At 54.4% G+C, this 18,870-nt stretch overlaps 1 protein-coding gene across 5 annotated transcripts in view; it reads right to left on the reverse strand.

The window, feature by feature from the left end:
• Positions 1–18,870, reverse strand: part of NTN1 (netrin 1) — a 198,726-nt gene that overhangs the window by 56,751 nt on the left and 123,105 nt on the right. For all 5 annotated transcript variants that reach the window (XM_037028127.1, XM_037028129.1, XM_037028130.1 and 2 more), the window contains exon 3: positions 11,690–11,878. In XM_037028127.1, coding sequence (XP_036884022.1) covers positions 11,690–11,878 — 189 coding nt within the window. The remainder of the gene's footprint in view (positions 1–11,689; positions 11,879–18,870) is intronic.

Consider the following 18,870-nt stretch of genomic DNA (forward strand, 5'->3'; position numbering starts at 1 on the left):
CTGATGCTCGGGCCAGAACGGCTTCACCCAACACAGGTCCCGAGTCCCGGGCTCAGTCCTGTTGCCCTGACTCCAGGCAGAGGACTCAGAGTAGCAGTGGGAAGGGACAACAGAAGGAAGGGCCCAGGGTTCTGCCTCTGCCCCTCCTCTTTCCCCTCCCAAGGAAAGTGGGCTGGGGGTGCCTGCAAGAAGGCATCTGCTGCAATTTCAATTGGTGCCACAATTTCAATTGGTGCCACAAACTGTTATGTGCTTTTGCCCCAAAGGGGAAGATAAAAGCCAAGGAATTAGGTGAGAGGGGAGCTCCCAGGAGAGCTGGACCACACAGAGCTCCTCCAGCCAGCGCTGCTCTCCGTGCCGGCTTGAGCCTGCCGATGCAGCCCCGGCCCCTCCTGCCCAGCCTTGCACCTGGGACTGGCTGGTGAGAACTGAGAAGAGGAAGGGGGCAGGCGGGGAGAGCAGAAAGGACAGGAATGTGAGGAATTGTTTGTTGAAGTTGGGTCTGGACATGTGAGAGCTTCCCAGAACTCTCAGAGGGGTGGGCGTCCTGGTGGTGGGTGCTCCCTGAACGGTGAGAAGGGAGCAGCAGCAGAAGGCCGGGGGCAGAAGGCCCCTGGTGCTGAGCTGGCAGCTGGTGGGCTGTCCTCAGGGTCCTCGTGCCACTGGACCCAGGGGAGGACGGCGGACTGTCCCAGCTCACCCCTGGAGATGGCGGGAATCCTTCTGGTTTCCTGACTTGTCTTCTTATATCTACCCCAAATTCAGGTGCGTTCCCCATTGTTTTTTCTTTCCTTCTTGGTTTTCGCTGTTGGTGTGGTGTTGTTTTTGGCTTTTGTTGTTTTGTTTTGTTTTTACACAGTAAGAAGAGACATGGCCTTGGTGTAACTTACGGATGATGTGAGGAGGGGATGGTCGGACGTACCATACCGCCGACCTTTCCCTCCGCCCCTTAACCCCACGCTGGGACCAGACAGGCAGTTAAGCACAGGCAGCATCTCTCCGTTGGCCACCAGGAAGCAGAGGCTGCAGCACAGGCTCCTGCTGCCCCGAGCTCCCAACACGGCCCCAGTGGCATGTGGGCTCCTGCCGGCTGCCGGCCCTTGGCCAGCCTCTGCACATTCGCTGGTAATGCTAGATGATGCCAGGATGACCCCGTCACTGCTGACAGAACAGAGCTGTGCACCCTTAACTTCAGGACTGTTGTACTTGGATGGACAGAGGTCACCAGAGGCTACTTTCTCACTGATGGGTCACAGAAGAAGTCACCCACGGGCACCACCATGCGTCCAGGTCACCCTTACTGTGGGAGAGTGGCCACGTGTCCCTCCCCCACAGCCCCTGCAGCTGGTGGCCTCCGGCTGTGCCAGCTGGGGTCAGGTGAAGCTGAGGGCCCCCCTCTGTGACAGTGGGGCAGCTGCATCTGCTGGGGAGCAGGCACTTCCCAACCCTTTGATGAAAGTTGGGGGTGCTTTATTTTGGCTTCCAAATCTTTCTCCTAGGATTCTGCAGAGACTGACCAACTGGCCCCTCAGCCTGGTTTAACAAAAGTAGGAGGCTAACTGCTTCCCCAAAAATCCGTGTTGTGAGAGGAGAAGCCACAGGGGTCCCAGAGAGGGGCTGTGGGGGGGGGGGGTGCTCAGAAATCTAGGCAGGTCCCCTCCAGGGCGCGCGCCCCTCAAGGCGGAGGGCTCGGCCAATGCAGTGCCCTCTACCAGGCACCTCGAACACCTCAGCGTGTCCACACTCTCTGACAGCCATCAGCTCCGGTCCTCACACCTGCCTGTGACATTGGCATGACCACACAGAGGACGAATCTGCGGACTGGCAGGGAAAACCGCAGGCGGCCCTGACCACTGTGGCTCTGTGAGCTGAGTGTTGTCCCACAAACTGAAAGGCCGCCTGTTTGACTCCGGGTCAGGGCACATGCTTGGGTTGTGGGCCAGACCCCTGGGTTGGGGGCATGCAAGAGGCAACTGATCAATATTTCTCTCACACACTGATGTTTCTTCCCCCTCTTCTTCTCTCCCTTCCCCCCTCTCTAAAAAATAAGTAAGATCTAAAAAACAAAAGCAAAAGCAACAGCCTGCGGGCAGAGAGAGGCACGTGGGGGTGGCAGAGGTTCGATCTCGGAGGGCGTCATGGAGCCCTCGCCTCCTCAGGGTGCGCCCCCACTTCTTATTCTGCAAAGAGACATTCATACTTAAACTGCTGGAACGAAGCTGGATGGGTTTTGTAAAGCACGGTCAGACATAATCCTAACAGACAGACTTGTGTTGCATTCAGAGTAAAAACTTCCCCCAAATCCTATTTATGAGAAAAGTCCAAATTATCCCTCTGTGCAGAGAAGAGTGTGGGAGAACTGAGAGGTGCCAGCAACCCACAGGGGCTCTTCTACACCTGGGACAAGGGTGCCCAGCAAGCAGTGTCAACGGAAGGGGCTCTGAGCCACCTACCCGATGCCAGGGAGGCCCCAGGCCCTGACCCTCAGGGAGAGAATGCCCAAGGGACTCTGCTGTATTTCCTCAACACGAGCACACACAGACACACACGGAGGAACACACATGAGCACAGGCTCACAGTCCCACAGTGGGCAGGGGTGGGGCTGGGCTGAGGAGAACAAGGGAACAGGGACTGCGGTTGAGTGGGGGTCTTCCCCTCTGCAGGGCGTCTGGTGAGGGGATGAAGAGAGCCTCCCTGATTCTGAGAACTCGGTCTGGCTCTGAGCATCTTCCGCCACAGGAAGCCCACTGGCGGCTCCCATTTCCCTGGAAGTCAGCCACCTTTTTCGGCAGAGGTCAATCCCTTTCACGGCAGGTCACCCCGTCTGCACGGAGCAGCAGCACCTGGTCATGGGAAACAATCCATCCCAGGGGTTTCCCACCACGTGGAGGGCGAGACCAGGCGGAAGCCCAGGGCCCTGAGAAGGCAGCACCATTAGGGTTCTCAGGAACCGGGCGGGCTGGAGGGCCTCCGGGTGCAGAGGAAAAGCCCCGGTCCTTGCTCTGGGCCACCAGACAGGGTCAGGAGCTCAGAGCACACAGACAGTTTTAGGTGGGCAACAGGAGGCCCAGGTCTGGGCCTGTCCTGTTCGTAATACTGTGTGACCCTGGGTTAGTGCCTCACTTGCTCTCAGCTCCAGGTGGCTCACCTGTAAGGACAGAGGTCTACACTCCCACTAAAGTCACTTCCAGCTAACAGCCCAAGGCTTGGTGTCTACGTGGCTCCCAGGACCCAGCGTGGCAGCGGAGCCAGGGCCCGGCACCCCACTGCTGATGCTCGCAGCGGTGTCCTGGCCGAGGGGGCAGGGGAGTGCATCGGGCCTCCTGCCCACACCCGCCAGCCGCCCTGCCCAGTGCCACTGTCTACAAGCAGAGCCAGGCCGCCTTGCTGAGACGAGGTTTCCCTGTCAGCTGGGAGGAGCACACCCAGGGTCTCCAAGAGCCTTGGCAGAACTGACCGGGAAGGCAGACAGTCCTGCCCCCAGGCTGCTGGTCTTGAGCAGCTGCTTTTGCCCTCTGTCCTGGACCCCTGAGAGCCCACCAGCCCCGTGAGGGGGCATGCACGCCTCAGGCTGGCCCCTCACTGCAGCTCACAGCGTGGCGCCTCGGAATCTATCTGGGCTCCTATTGGGAGGTCTGGCTACTTTCCCTGAAGACCTGGCTCCTGGCGCCTCCAGGGTCATGCAGGACCTTCGAATGGCAGTGATCCCAGGACATGTGAGAGGGAGCTGGGGTGGGGCCCAGACCCCCTGGAGCAGCTCCAGGCTGGAGGGTGGGACAGGGAACAGCCACAGCACCCATCCTGGCTTTGATGTCGCCAACAGCTGCCACCCAGGCCACCTGCCAGGTGTGAAGGGCAGCTTTGGGCCCAGGGAGAGTTATGGACTGAATCACGTGTCCTGCCAGCGTTCAGATGTTTCAGGTCCTAACCCCAACACCTCAGAGTGTGGCTAGGTTTCAAGATAAGGTCTTTAAAGAGGCCACTGAGATAAAGTCATTGGGGTGGGCCCTAACCTGATGTGATGTCCTTCCTGTCCTTTAAGAATGAGGCACCCCAACTGCTACCAGGTGTGGGAGATGCCCTTTCTGGTCCTCCCAAGGCCTCCCAAGTGCAGAGGAGTCGGGCTGAGGAGCCAACTGCCTTGCCCTGAATCCTAGGACAGGGCCGTCAGCAAGTACGGCTGCTCCCTGGGGTCCCCCGGGAGGCTGCCTGAGACTCTGGGCCTGCAGGTCAACTGCAAGGCGGCGCATCTACCCCTGTCGCTCGGTTAGGGTGAGGCACTCCTCTCTCCGGGTAAGACTGGCCGTGCACCCAGCCACCGGCCACAGAGAAAGCAGGAGCACAGCCTGGGGGTGAACCCTGCCCCCTTCACACCCCCTCTGACCACAGGCCCACCAGCCCTTTTCTGCTTCCAGACACGGGCACTGCTCTTTCCTCAGCTTCCCCACGGCCGGTTGCTCCTCACACCCCAGGTCTCATCTCAAACCTGCGGCCCTCAGAGAGGTCCCCTGCCCCCACCACCTTGCAGAGTGGTTCCCTTGATGTATACTCTCTCTTTCCCCTTTCCTTATTTCCTTTGTGTAACTCAGCACAATTTATAATACTCTTACTCTTTTCTCTTCTTTGTTTATCATCAACCCTCCCCCAGAGGCCAAGCTCTGAGGAAACACATGGACTGTTGGTCACCACTGTAACCCCAGTTACTGCTTACAGCAGGTGCTCAATAAATACTTGCATAATCAAGGAACAAGCTCACGCCAGATTTGTTGCCCTCTCCCCGGGGGTTGGGGGTGGGGGGAGGAGGTTGTTGGATTCACCCCATGAACTAGAGGGAAAAAGGAGGGGCAAGAGGGGAAGACCGGCCTCTCACATCCCAGAATGACCTGACTAGGAACACTTCCCGCTCCTAACTTCTCCACACCAGTGAGGGAGCGAGACACAGTAACATCCACAGATAACCCACAAACTTCATCTCAGCTGTCTAGTCAGCCTCCTCCGCAGCTATGCTTTTCTTTCTCCCAGCAGTTGCTAACGAGGCACAAAAGAATAAATGTTTCAAGTTGCACGACCTCTCCTTTCCCCTGCCACTCTCGGATCAAGGTGCAGACAGCAGGAAGTGGAAGGGGAGGGGAGCCCCATAATCCCAAACCGGGTTATTTGACCCTCCTGATCTAGGTAACTATAGTCTTCCTGCACCTGATTTACAGTTGAGGGGAAAGGCACAGCTCCTACAGAGGGTTCTCAAAGGGGGTTGGGGGAGGTGCAGGGGAGCGAGTCGGCACGCACAGGCCCCAGGCAGGCCGCCATGCAGGGGCTGATCTCTCTCAGCGGCACTTCCACAACCACGCTCATAGACATGCAGCCCGACCACCTCTCTGCACAGGGCCTCCACAGGCAGCTGCAGGACACTCATCTCTGCTGTTCAACTCATGTGTGATTTTTGCTCCCAAAGTGTGTGAATCCTTTATCCAGAATGCGCAAACGCCTAAGGACACATCCCGGGGCCTTGCCCAGTCCTGTGGGAATCAGTCTCAAAGTCCACAGTGGGGCCGAGGCCTTCAAGCGAGAGAGGCCTGGCTCCCCCTTGCACCGCTACTCACTGAGAGAATCAAGGCAACTGGAGAGCCAAGGGGACCGTCTCCGCTGTGTGCTCAGGCGGGCAACGGCCGGGCCTTCCGGTTACTCTGTTTGCCTCTAATTCAATGCTGTCAAACTCATTTTCACCAGGGGCCACGTCAGCCTCACAGTTGCCTTCAAAGGGCCGAATGTAACTTTAGGACTGTGTGAATGTAATTACTCCTTAACAGTTAAGTGCGAGCTTGGCGCTGCCACCGGGTAGAACGAGGTGCCGGGCCGGATAAAACAAGGTGGAGGGCCGGACTCGGCCTGTGGGCCTGGTGTTTGCCACCTGTGCTCTAACTGTATAAACAATCCTACCAGCTAACAGGTATGGGGTGATGCCTCATGCCAGGGACCTCCTCTACATCATTTCATTTAATCTGCACCATAATCCTAGGAGGGAAGAGGAACCACTATTAACCCCACTTTCAGATGGGGAAGCTGAAGCATCGAAGAGTACACACCTTGCCCAGGGATGGAACTTGAACCAGGGATGGATGGCAATTAAGTCCAAGATCCCTGCTTTTAAAAGCTGTTCATCCCATAGCTGTTGGCTGGGGCCCACCTGCTCCTCTCCTGGTGGCAACAGCTGTTTCCTAAGTGGCACACCCTCCGTGAACAGAGGGGCGCAAGATCCGGTGGCGCTTCTGCTCCAGACCTGGGAACTGGGAAGAAAGCAGGCTTCAGAGAAGGGGACTGGCACCAGAAAGGTGAAGGAAGTGGCCAAGGATGCCCAGGGGACTGAGACAAAATGCTGGGCTGAAGACCCAGCTCTGGAGTGGGAGGGACCCGTGTGGGACCAGGCACTGAGCAGGGACGTTTCCTCTGCAAAGACCTGGGAACAAAACCACCTCCACCTGATTCCTGCCGGCTTGTCCAAGGTCTCAGGTCACAAACTTCCCTGACGTAAGACACGGTCCTGTTGTGTCAGGGGCTGGTAAAATTTTCACTATTTAAAAGGAACACACAGAATGGGTAATGTCAAAGCTAGATGAGACTCAAGAGACCACGCATCTGAAAAAGACTCATTGATGAGGAGACTGAGGTCTAGAGGTCACGTGACTTGTCCAGTGTTCTGCAGGCTCTCACCCTAGAGCCAAACCTGGAGATCAGATTTCTGAATCCCACCCCCTTCCAAATCCCCAGGGAACAGGAAAAGGATGCACCGCAGAGGCCACAGCTGGAGCTGAGCACTGAGCTCCCACGGGGATTTTCTGGTCTTCTGACTTCCTCCCTCCCCAGGGACACGGGCCATCATTGTGCCCTAACAGAGTCCACTCCTTTGGCCTCTGTGGCCTCTGCCCTCTGAGCCGGGAGCTGCTCCAACCACAGAGTGTCTTTCCTGCCTAAGGTGACCGACCCTTTCCCCTACACCCCAGAAAATGGAAATGGAAATGTGACCAGAGACCCACAAAATGAAGGGACACTCCTGACACTTTTAGGCTTTTGTGGCCTTGTGGACACCACCTTGGAGTCAGAAAGGGGTGCAGTCCCAGGTTCCTAGCTCTGCCCTAACTAAACACTCCGACGATCATCAGATCTAGGCATTCCCACACGTACCCAGGCACGCAGTCCAGCAGCCATGTCCACCACACTTTCAACTGGATGCTGGAAGAGCAAGCTGCACTAGCCAAGCTCCCACCCAGCCTTGCCTGGCAGGACTTAAACCTTTAAAGACTTTTAAATACACACCCTCTCCAACCAGTTTTCATCAAGAGAGCCATAAAAAAGAAAACCTTCAATTCATTGATAGTAAGTCTCTCCCCTCAAAAGAATAAACCCTAGGGCCTAGGCCACCTTCCCCGAGCCAAGAGCAGCTGACTGTCCTCATTTCTCACTCTCCCACTGCCCCGGTTCTCAGCCCTTGGCTAAACGCTGGACCCACCTTAGGAAGCTTTTCAGGTTCCTAGGGCCTGGGTCTCATCCAGACCCATGAATTAAACCAGAATCTCTGGGTGTAGGACTCAGGCACCAGTAGTTTTGAATCTCCAGGTGGTTCTGAGGTACAGCCAAGGGCAAGAACCTCCATGACAAGTTACAAAGGTACAGACATCATGAGTAGCTTCTGTGACATGAAGCAAAATATGCACAATGGAACCATTTTACAGTAGGCTAATTGATAAAAGCAAGTTCAGTTCCTTGGACAGCTCGTCAACATGACAAAATGACGTCAAACAAAATGGATATTCAGGGACCTACTGTATTGAGGACGCCCAGATGTGAAGAAAAAGAATCAGGAGTGGGAAAGAAATAGCAAGTGGCACCGAGAGGGCAGGGAGCCCCAGGGGAAGGCCCATGGTGCTGGCTTCTGCCCCAACCCCTGGCCAAGGTACCTGAAGAAACGCGGTGGGTAAGAGCAGCAAGTGTGTGCAATGGCCAAGATGGTGAGGGGTGAGGACCGTCGCAGGCCTCACACCTTCTTGGCAGCCTGCATTCAGCCACGTTGACTGTGGACTTGAAGGGGGCAGGGCAGTGAGTGAGAGGAACAGGCTGCTCAGTGAGCTGGAACGAGAGCCCTTTGTGCAGGGTTGCTAGATGCTGTGGTTAATTCCTTCATTCTCATCGCAATTCGGTTCACGCGAGGCTCCTGGAATGTCTTTATCCATCACAGATGGTTTGGGAAGATGATAAATTAATATCATTTAAATGGAGGCATGGCTGAAAGGGTTAAATGGCAACGTCTTCTTTGCTGGCTCCAAAGAGAAAGCACCCCCCAGTCCGTAAAGAAGACAAATGGTAAACAAAACCGCCTATCTCTGACAGATTCCAAGACGAGTATCATTCACAAACTATTCTGTGGAGAAAAGAGAGAAATTCATCTCATCTGACTTTGTATAGGACAACAGCCCACGCGGTAATGAGGCCTTCCCAGCGCTGTGAAATCGCACTGAATAGCCAGAGAGTGCAGCCGCCTGTTCCCCAGGCATGTTTATTACAGCCCTTTGTGCACACCAGCCCCGCCAGCTCTGGGCTGGTTCTAACCCACGGGAGAGGAGAAAGAACCCAACAAATTTGTTGCTACGAAACTTTCCAAATGGGAGACTGCATAATAACACTTGGAATCTAATGCTGTTGCTCCAAGCAGTTCTTGTCTGGGTCCACCCCTGCTCTAAACTGAACAAGGCTGGGAGCCAGCCAGTCTCCAGGAGTGTATGGGTGGCCTCAGCCCCCTGCCGGGCTTCCCCGGGAAGTCAGGAGGTAAAAAGAGGGCCCCCATGTCATTGCTAACCTTTCTCAGGTCAACTGCCAACCCGAGTCAAGAGCAGCAGCCCGTTGTCGCAGCTCCCCCGTGAAATGCATCTGAAACAGGGCAAAGGAGTGTGGCCCTCACCCGAGGGCTATGCGGGGGCTCCCTGAGGTCAACCCCAGGAAGCCAGGGCCTTGGGGGTAGCTCCTCCAAATAAGAGTTTGGAAGCCCCTAAGAGCAAACCATAAGAGATCAAAAGACTGGGCCGAATGACCCCACTGAAGGAATCATTTCCTGAAACTGTCCAGTCCTGCAGAGACAAGACAGCAGATCCGTGGAGGTGAGGAAGAAACTCCTGTCTGCAGATCTTTACACATCCCCCAGGAAGCAGCTGAACTGTAGCTGGCTCCTGACAAGATTTCAGGGTCTCTCCTTGGTGAGACGTGTCCTGTAAAGAAACTGAGGATTGCAAGTTCCCTCATCCCCCAGTGGTGTGACACCAGGAAGAGCAGGGCAGAGGGGAGAGATCTGGAACTTCCAAGAGGTGCCTCTCCTCACCAGTGAAATGTCAGGACTTCGCAGGCCACCTTCTCTTGCTCGCCACTCAGACAGCAGTTCTTTTAGGCAGTGTCTTTGCTCACCCATCATGAAGCAGGGCCCCTCAGGTAATGCTTTTTCTCACCAATCAGTGCTAGGACTGGCCAGATAGTGTTTTCCTTCGCCAGTCATGGGGCGGGATCCTGGAAGCATTGTTTTTCCTCACCATTCAGGACGCACTGAGAGTCTCACCCTTTCCTGTCACATTGCTCCAGCAGCATACACAGGTATGTCTCTGAGCAGAATCCATGCGTACATTTCTCCTCTTCTGTGGGGTGTTTTCCCGGTGCTCCCACCAAGGCTGGGGGCAGCTGCTGTCCAGGGCTAAGACGGAGGACACAGCCACTAAGGCTGGACACAGAATTTGAAATAGTAAGACAGGACCACACCCTGGTGTGCCTGCATCTCATCCTCCTGGAAGCTGGGTGTCTCCACACCTTTTAACCAGAGTGTCGGAGTCCCAGAGGGCAATCTGCAGGTTCCCAGAATTCTGTGGCTTCTGGACATCTCACTCACTGTAGCAAGAGGCCACAAGGGTCCCTTACCCCACCCCCAACCCCGGCAACAGAGGAGAGGGAGAGGTGGCAAATAGCAAGATGGCCAAGACCCTGCTCCTTCCTGTCTCTGCAGGGGACAGGCCTTTCCTGTGACAGCAGAAACTGGCATGACAGTACGTGGCCACCGCCCTTCCACACAGAGCCAGGACCTTCTCACCCACCAGCAGATTTCTCCATTTATCCAGCTGAGTGGCCACTTTTGGTTAACATTTCTTGGCCAAATCCACAGGAAATCTATGTGCAGGCAGTTGTTACCAAAACCCCGGCTTCAATTTCTTCCGTGAGTGAAACATAACAAACACTTGGGCATAGGTGAGGGAGCTGGACACCTTCCAAGTATGTCTTCCGAAAACCAAAGCCCTCTGTCCCCAGTCATGCCTCTGCTCGCGCCTGCCTGCCACTGTAGGTGTTTCTTGGATGCCTTGGCCCAGGCCACCCTTCTCAGTCTCTGTCCAGGCTCCTGGAAGAGTCTCACCTGGATGAGTTGTGTCTGATGTGGAAATAGCCTGACTACCTTTATGCTTAAATTTCCCTTGACAACCACCAGGGGCAGCCTGACGTCCACAGATCTGAAAGGAGAGCTTGCCTGGAACCACCTGTTCCTTTGGAATCAGAGGGATTTCTCCCAGAAGATGCAGACTGGGAAGCTGTTTATTCGGAGCAAAGCATTCCATTGGAGCAAGGCTGGCTTCATGGGCCCCGGGCTCACAAGGACACATCCTTGGCTGAAGCTCCACTGTTGCCATTTTGAAATTCCTAGTAATTCCTGAACAAGCCCTGGCTTTTCATTCTGTTGGTCCTATGCACAAGGGCCCAACATCTGGTGGATTTCCCGTTAGGACAATGATACTTTGGCTTCATCCAAAGGCTAAGCAGTAGCCACAGACGGTTTCTCTACTGTAGCTCATCGTCTGGGCCTGAGTCCACCGCGGCTTGGGTCTCTCAAGTGTCACAACCCTGTCTGTGCTGGGCTCTTCCCAAGAGCCCTCAGAGACATCCTCTTGGGAAGCCACACTCACAGCAAGCTCTGGCTCCAGGCCCCAAATTCTGCACCCAAAGAGCCCCGATTCTCCTAAATGCTAATGTGGGATCGGGGGTCCCACTTCTGCCCCAACGCGACTAAATTCCCTGGCGTTTCATCAGCTCCTCCGCATCACCTCACCCACGCTTCATGTTTGTTAGTGGGAGAAAACAGCACAAAGTTAAAACGTTAGTGCTTGCTCCAGTGAACGAAAATAGATTCTTCCGGCTCCCTTTAATTTTTTGTCCTGAGAAGTAAGGCTATGTGCAGGTGGATTAAATGTTCCTTCTGAGACCCTGCCCCTGAAGCCCGCGGCGCAGCGTCTGTGTCTGCGCAACTGTTGGGGGGTGGGGGAGGTGTGTGCACACATCCAAAGAAATCCGTCTGCCTGGTTTTGGTAAAATAGAGCCCTTTGTGCCACGGTAAGCCTGGTGAACGTGACCCCCGCCCTGTGGTATGCGGCACACCTGTGCGGAGGGACAGGCAGCTGGGAGGGGGCGGGGCGCCCCGCACCCTTGCAGAGATCACACCTTCTCCTTTCTTCTCCTTGGAGTCATTTCTCCATCGCCCCTTTGTTTCAGTCTACACCTCGGAATACCAGGGGGGCCCTGCGTGCGCGTGTGTGATCGTCGGAAAAAGAAAGAGAAAAGAAATGCTGAGCAAAGAGAGGGAAGCTGGTGTGGCCAAGGCCCCGCCCCCGCCGCCTACCTTTGCAGGCCTTCCGGTGGGTGATGGGCTTGCCCATGTCGCGGTAGTAGCCCTCCTTGCAGTAGTGGCAGTGGCGGCCGGCCGTGTTGTGGCGGCAATTGAGGCAGACGCCCCCGCTCTTGCGACCTGACAGCTTGTAGAGCTCCATGTTGAAGCGGCAGCGCCGGGCATGCAGGTTGCAGCTGCAGGCTGTGAGGAGTTAGGGAGAGTCGTCAGGCAGGGGCACGGTGGGGGAGCCTAGGGAGACCCTGCCTCCTAACCTCCTCCTTCCCCGAAGGCCAGGGAGAGCTGCCCTTGGGCTCCCCTGCCCGTATCTGTAGGCTTATGGATCACCCGGCCCTACCTGAACCATGGCCGAGACTCCTGCTCCCTCCCAGGTGGAAATTTCATTTCCCTCCGTATACACACCTCAGAGTGGGGAGGTGGATCTGGCATCCTCCTTGTGCCCACATCCTGCTTGCTAGGGGCTGAATCGTGCCCCCCATTCATGTGCTGGCCTAACCCCAGGACCTCAGAATGTGACTGTGTTTGGAGATAGGGCCTTGAAAGGGGGGATTAAGTTAAAACCAGGCTGTTTAGCCGGGCCCTCACCCAACCTGACCGGTGCCTGCAGAAGAGGAAACTCGAACACACAGTGAGATCAGGGGGACACACACACAGAGGAAAGACCCATGAGGACACAGGGAGAAGGTGGCCATCTGCCAGCCAGGGAGAGAGGCTTCAGGAGAAACCGGCCCTGCCAGCATCTCGATCTCAGACTCCCTGCTGCTGGCTCCTTCTCCCTATTCCCTCCATGCTCCTCAGCAACCAGCACCATCTCCCCTCTGCTCTGAGGTCCTCCTGGTTGGCCTTGTCCGCCCCTCACGGCCACAGGACCGCCCTCATGCTCCTGACTCCCAAATCCGCATTTCCAGCTTCTGCTTTGGGGTCTGCGCTTAGGGTCTGCTCCAAGTCCAGTCACTCCTCTCTGTGTTGCCCAGCCTGAAGCCGCGTCTCCTGAGCTGAGCTCTCTGGGCTGCTCTGAATGAACACTGTAACCAGCTCAGTGTTCTGAGCATCAGTCCGAGGATGCCCTTCACCTATGGACATCTTTCCACAGCCCCCAGGTTTCCTCTGGGCAGAACGGTTCAGTTCTTTCTCACAGACAGTGATGGCAAGTGTGCGTCTCAGGCTCATGGCCTAGTTCCTCATCACGGAGACTAGGTTTCAGTGTCAGCTAACATTCTTCATAACTTTGGACGGTCATCTACTGCCTGGTGCACAGACGTGTGTAGCGAGCTGCTTGGATCTGCGGTGGGTGCATGCAAAAGCAGGGCATCCCGCGCTGGGTAGCTGGGTCGTTTCCAGTCTTTCACAATTATGATCAACACATCAATACCCACCTTTGAACTCACGAATTTATACTCTGCTCTGATGACTGGTGTACAGCAAATTTCTCACAACAGAACTGATAGTTAAATTTTGGGTCTACATGTTTTGAACTTTTAAAAATATGTTCATTTATTTTAGAGAGGAAGGAACAGAGGAAGGGAGGGAGAAAGAGAAACAGAGAGAAACATTGATTGGTTGCCTCCATACACACCCCAACTGAGGATCGAACCCACAACCTAGGTATGTGCCCTGACCGGGAATCAAACTCCCGACCTTTTGGTGTATAGGAGACAACACTCCAACCAACAGAGCCACACCAGCCAGGGTGGGTCTACATGTTTTAACTAGGGATCCAAACTGCCAAATTTCCCACAAGGAAGGCTGTCCCGGCTTACACTCCCATCAGCAGGATCTGAGAGCGCCTATTCCAACACACCCTGGAAAGAATAACAATATGCATTTGGTATCAGCATTCTTTTTTTTAATCTTTGCCAATTTGTCTGGAAAACATGCACACATGACTTTAATTTGCATGTCTTTGATTACCAGTAAGCCTGGACATTTCCCCATGTTTGTTTTTCTCTTTATATTTCATTTTTTGTGCATTGCCTGTTCGTGCCATTTGCCCAGTTTTTCAAACAAAGTATTGTTTTCTTTCCCCACAATGTCTGGTGTTCTTAAATATAATGAATTAAAAACCGTTTGTCTCTTCTACTATAGAAGCTGCAAATATTTTTACCAGTTTCTTAGCTATATATTACTTTTGTGGTTTTAAATGAATATTTGCCCTTTTAATTTTTCTGTGATGTTATCAGCTTCATCAGAAGCTTCATCAGCTTCAAATATTCTCCCTAAACTCCCCCCAAATCACGCACCCCATTTAGTCACTCAGTTTACAAATTGAGACGAACAAGTTCTTTAGCAGAAGCTCAGCGGGGAAACAGAAGACTCAGCTCACACCTTAAGTCTGGAAGCAGCTGGACCCCAACTTAGGCCAGAACATGACTCCTGAGAGCTACACAAGCATCCCTCAGCAGCTCCAGCCCTTGGGGCTGCGCTCGACTAAGTCCAAAGGAAGAAGCTGCAGCCCACCAGCGCTAGAGACTAGGGTGCATATACAAGTTCATTGTCCCTTTGAACTCAGCAGGTCCAGGATGATAGGGAACCACTCAGAGTGGTTAAGTGACCTGCCAGCCCGGGACCACCAAGCCAGAAAGTGGGGCGCCCAGGTCTTTGGACTCCTCTTCCATTGCCCCAGAGGAATGAACCACATCACTGGAAGGAAGAGTATCTGGGCCTAGAATGGAGCCTGGAATTGGATCTTTCCCACTAGCATAGAAGTTGTGACTTCTCTATGGGCCTGACACACCTGCCCAGGGACAGGGGTCCGGCTGGACCAGCCAGGCCTCACTTTCACAGGCCTCTCTTGTACTGGGCAAGTCCTCAGCAGCAGCGTCTTCTTGGTCCTTCTTGGAGAGAGAGGCTAATCCTATGTCCTCTTCTCTAAGGATGGCTCCAGCTGACCCCCATCCCCTCAACGGGGCCATCCCAGCCTCTAAGCCCTTCCTGGGAGCTCAACCCCCATCTCCACGCCAAGGAAAACCCTGGGCTGGTATCTCTCTTCCATATGCACCTTACACCGACAAAAGGTTCTTCCCAAACAACTGGTCACACAAAAGAAAACTCAGAGGCTGAACATCAAAAGGCAGGGCTCCCTCTCCCCCCCGCTCCTGGAGCTGTCAGGGGACATCAAGTGGCAATTGCCCACGCTCAACCTTCTGCAAAGTATTTTACAGCTTGTTTTCTTTTCTCTTCGCTTTATTTTCTCTGCACAAATGGAAAAATGCATCGGGCAAAGCTGCTCACATCTGGATCCCTCGGCTCCACACAAAGATGTCACCCAACTCCGAGCCCGTTCCCAGCCCCTTTCTCAAGAGAGACACCTTAATCCCTTGTGCCTTCCTGTTTATCTTCTGCCTCTGTTGGAGGCAAAAATATTGGGTATTAGTTTCATTATCAGATTTCAAGGGGGGAAGGAAAGGGCAGCTTTGTGAGAACAGAGAGGTCAGCCCTGGGGAGAAGGGCGGGGGCGGGGCAGCCTCACTTCTGAGGAACCTGCGTGGGCTGCCCTGTCCAGGGCTCCCGCAGCTGCCCGGAGAGAGCTGGCCTGGTCTGGACCCCAGCTCTATGCCCCACTCAACTGCCATGTGGGGATCACCAAGGCTGTATCACGTGTGGCTGCACTTCAGACCCAGGGGCATAACATGGGGCAGGAGGGAGGAGGAAGAGAACCCCCCCCCCACATACTTCTTACCCAGAAACCTGACAGGAAATTGGGCCCAAGAAATGATGATCTGTTTTCTTCTCCCATGAAAAGTTCTTCTCAGTCCTATTTTAACATACGGTGGTCACCACCATTCCTTAAGCCTTTCCAAACCTCTCCCACAAGACTGGACTGTCCAAACCCTCACCAACCCCAGGTCAGTTCAATTCAATACACAGTGAGGTGCTCCAGCTACATGCCAGGCCCTGTGCGGGGAGCCGTGAGGGAGACCAGGATGGACAGTGCACTCTCAGCTGTCCAGGGCGCCCGTTCTGGTGGAGGGACAGGCGAGTACTCTCAGCAGCAAGGTCTTAAATAAAGAGGCACAAGTCCTCTCCTCAACTGTGTGGGTTCCTGGAGCCCAGGAATGGTGTTTGCCCTTATACTCTCCAACAAGAGCTCAGTATGTTCTTGTTGCACAAATGAGAGAGAGAGAGAGAATGTGAATGGATGGATGGATGGATGGATGATAGATGACGGATAACGGATGACAGATGGGTAGGTGGGTGGACAGATGAATGAATGATAAATGGGTGAGTGGATGAATGGATGGATGGGTGGGTAGACTGATGGATGATGGATGTGTGAGTGGGTAAATGGATGGGTGAGTGGATGGTGGGTGGGTAGATGAGTGTAGATAGGTACGTGGAAAATGGGTGAGTGGGTGGGTGGGTAGACAGATGGATAATGAATGGATGAGTGTTGGATAGACGGAGCAGTGGATGGATGAGCAGGTGGATGGGTGAGTGGGTGGTTGAATGAATGAATGGGTGAGTGAATGGAGGGTGGATGGATGGGTAGTGGATAGATAGGCGGGATGAAGGGAAGACTGTGTGGTCTGCCTAGACTCCACCCTGGCAAGACATGGTCCTGTGCTATGTGACATTTTTCTTTATTGTTGCTTTGAAGTATTTAAAACTTGAATTGCTACTCTAACTCATCAATGTAGCTTCTGCCGTCCAAGGAGACCACAGCACTTTGAGGAGAAGAACCCACATCTAGGATGCCCCTGGCTCCTCCGAAGACCCTTGCACACAACAGGGACTGACTCTGCATCCATTGGTTTGATGAGTTTACCAAACACAGGTGTTGACCCTCTCCTGAAAGACCCTGGTAAATGGACCCCCAACCCACCAGGGCTATCCCAAGCCCAGAAAGAATCTGGTGGAGAGATATAGTCCAGCTATACTGCAGCCCTGTCCCTCAGAAATCTGGGCCTGGCTCCCCTAAACTTCACGTGGCTCAGGGGCTTTCAGTGGAACAGGCAGGTCATTGGTGACAAGCCTCCTCAGAGGCTCTGTGCTTGGCCCAGGGACCCTGCTCTGCCCTTTGAGCACACAGGATCGCCTCGGCATTCCCCCTTCCCTCCCAGGGCAGTTCTCTTGAGAGGGTTGCCCCATGTCATTCCTGCAGCATACCAGGGAATTTGGACCGACACATCTGCAGCTGAATTGTCCAAAGTAACTGGCCCCCATATGCACCATCTGCAGGCTGGGAGCTTTGCATGCAAGAAACCGGTCCCCGGCCCTGAGGCTCCCTGGGCCCCCAGTAAGCACAGCTCAGACCTGCCATGATTAGCACCCATTTCCATGGGTCTAGGCCACAGAGGAGATGGGGCTCAGTGGGCACTTGCAGGGTTGGGGTGGGCGCTGCTTCTCTCGCTCTTCTGCTCATTTTACCTGGGGCTGCAGAGTAAGGACCACAAGATCTGCTCGCCACACAGTGCCCACAATTTCTGGGTCCCGGGGGGGGGCAGAGAGGAGGATAGGGTGGTTCTCACCTGGGGGAATGTGCCCTCCAGCAAACATCTGGCAGTGTTATGGGCACTCTCACGTATCACGACTGGGGAGGAGGTGCTCCCAGCACGTGGAGGACAGAGACCAAGGGTCTGCTAAACATGCATGGAGCAGCCCCCCACCACAGAGTCATCTTGCCCAAAATGTCAATAGTGCCAAGTCTGAGAAGCCCTGATATCCCCACCCTCACCGGGTATGTGAATTTTTGCACCCCTTTGCTGCAAGGCCGGCAGCTTTGAATGCAGCCCGAGGAGGTGAGAAGTTTTCAACTTCAGCCTCTCAGACGACCGCAGGCTGGTGCCGAGTGCCGAGGCAGCAATAGCAGGTGGACCGGTGGCAGGTGAACGGAGACCTGCCCTCAGAGCACCCCTGCTTCAGAGGGGACACACGCAGGGCCTTCGGAGCCACACAACACACCTGGAGCTTCCCACCAGGCTAGGTGCTGTTGGGACTGACCTCTGGAGAGGCCGTGCCTCTCTGCTCAACAGGGGACGAGGTGGCGAGGACAGGGCGAGAGAAGAGACTCGGAGCCCAGACGGGATAGCCTTCCAGCCCGGCTGCAACGGCAGCGTGCGCCAGGGTGGCCCTGGCACCTGCTGCAAAGCCGGTCCTGATTCAGGAGCTCCGGGCTGGGGCCCAGGGCTCCTCACGTCCAGCCCGTGCCCAAGGGATGTTAGTGCTGCTGGTTGGCAGAATTGGAATCAGAACTGAACTAGAAAGGCCTGTCTGGGGAGAGTCCCCAGGAAGGAGAAGGGGAGAGCTTGCAGAGCTGAGTCTGCGTCAGCACAGCAGGCAGAAGTCTGGTTTTAAAAGGAACATCTCCTTAAACGACTGTTTCAGAATAATAAAACTATTTGAGAGTTATTTTTAAAAGTTTGGGGTAGTCTTTACTTCCTTTTATTTACTACTTAGTTACTCTATTTGATATACTATTTATTTAGAAATTGTTTGACCCTTGTTTATAATGAATTTTAAGAGACCCAGTGGGGTCTATTCTAAGCCCAGTTTTCAGCTTCTCCTGAAATGACCAGCCTAATCAGTCACTGCTCCCCACACACCTGGCTCCCACCGGCACCTGGGGTCACTCTGAGCTGGGCTCTCAAAGGACTCCTTTGGGAGAGGGGCTGAGGCAGGAGCGGCCCAAGTGTTTACAGGGCCTAGACCCTTTCATGTCTGCAGGTGAGCCAGGCATAAGAGAAATAATCGTACATGTGAATACATTTGCAAAACAATCAAAGTGCGCTTTACAAATCGCAAATCTGGTAGCTCATGATTTATCTATTCATTCAACAAATATTTACTGAGCACCTACTATGTTCCAGACACTAGGCAAGGCACTGGGGATATAACAGTGAACAGGACAGATGTGGTCCCTGCCCCACAGTCTTTGGAGATGCCTGGTGTGATAAAAGTCCGGTTAATGCTGCTGCCACTGACACCTCACTCTCAGGCCCATTCCCACCACCAAACACAGGGCTTAATGCTTGTCGCTGGGGACATCACCCAGCCAGATGAAATGCAGCGATGGCCTGGCAGGGTGAGCCAAAGAGATGGGGCAACCACAAAGAGACCAGAAGCACCAGCCAGGGGCACTTTGGTTCTAGTCAAGGTTTGCACACATTTGAGGGGAGCTTGTGTCAATGTTAATGTTAAACTGACTGTTGAAAAGCGTCACCTCACCACAGCCAGGG

The sequence above is a fragment of the Sturnira hondurensis genome, unplaced genomic scaffold (assembly GCF_014824575.4).
Source record: "Sturnira hondurensis isolate 20B ecotype Veracruz unplaced genomic scaffold, ASM1482457v3 Scaffold0019835, whole genome shotgun sequence".
Classification (NCBI taxonomy): Eukaryota; Metazoa; Chordata; class Mammalia; order Chiroptera; family Phyllostomidae; genus Sturnira; species Sturnira hondurensis.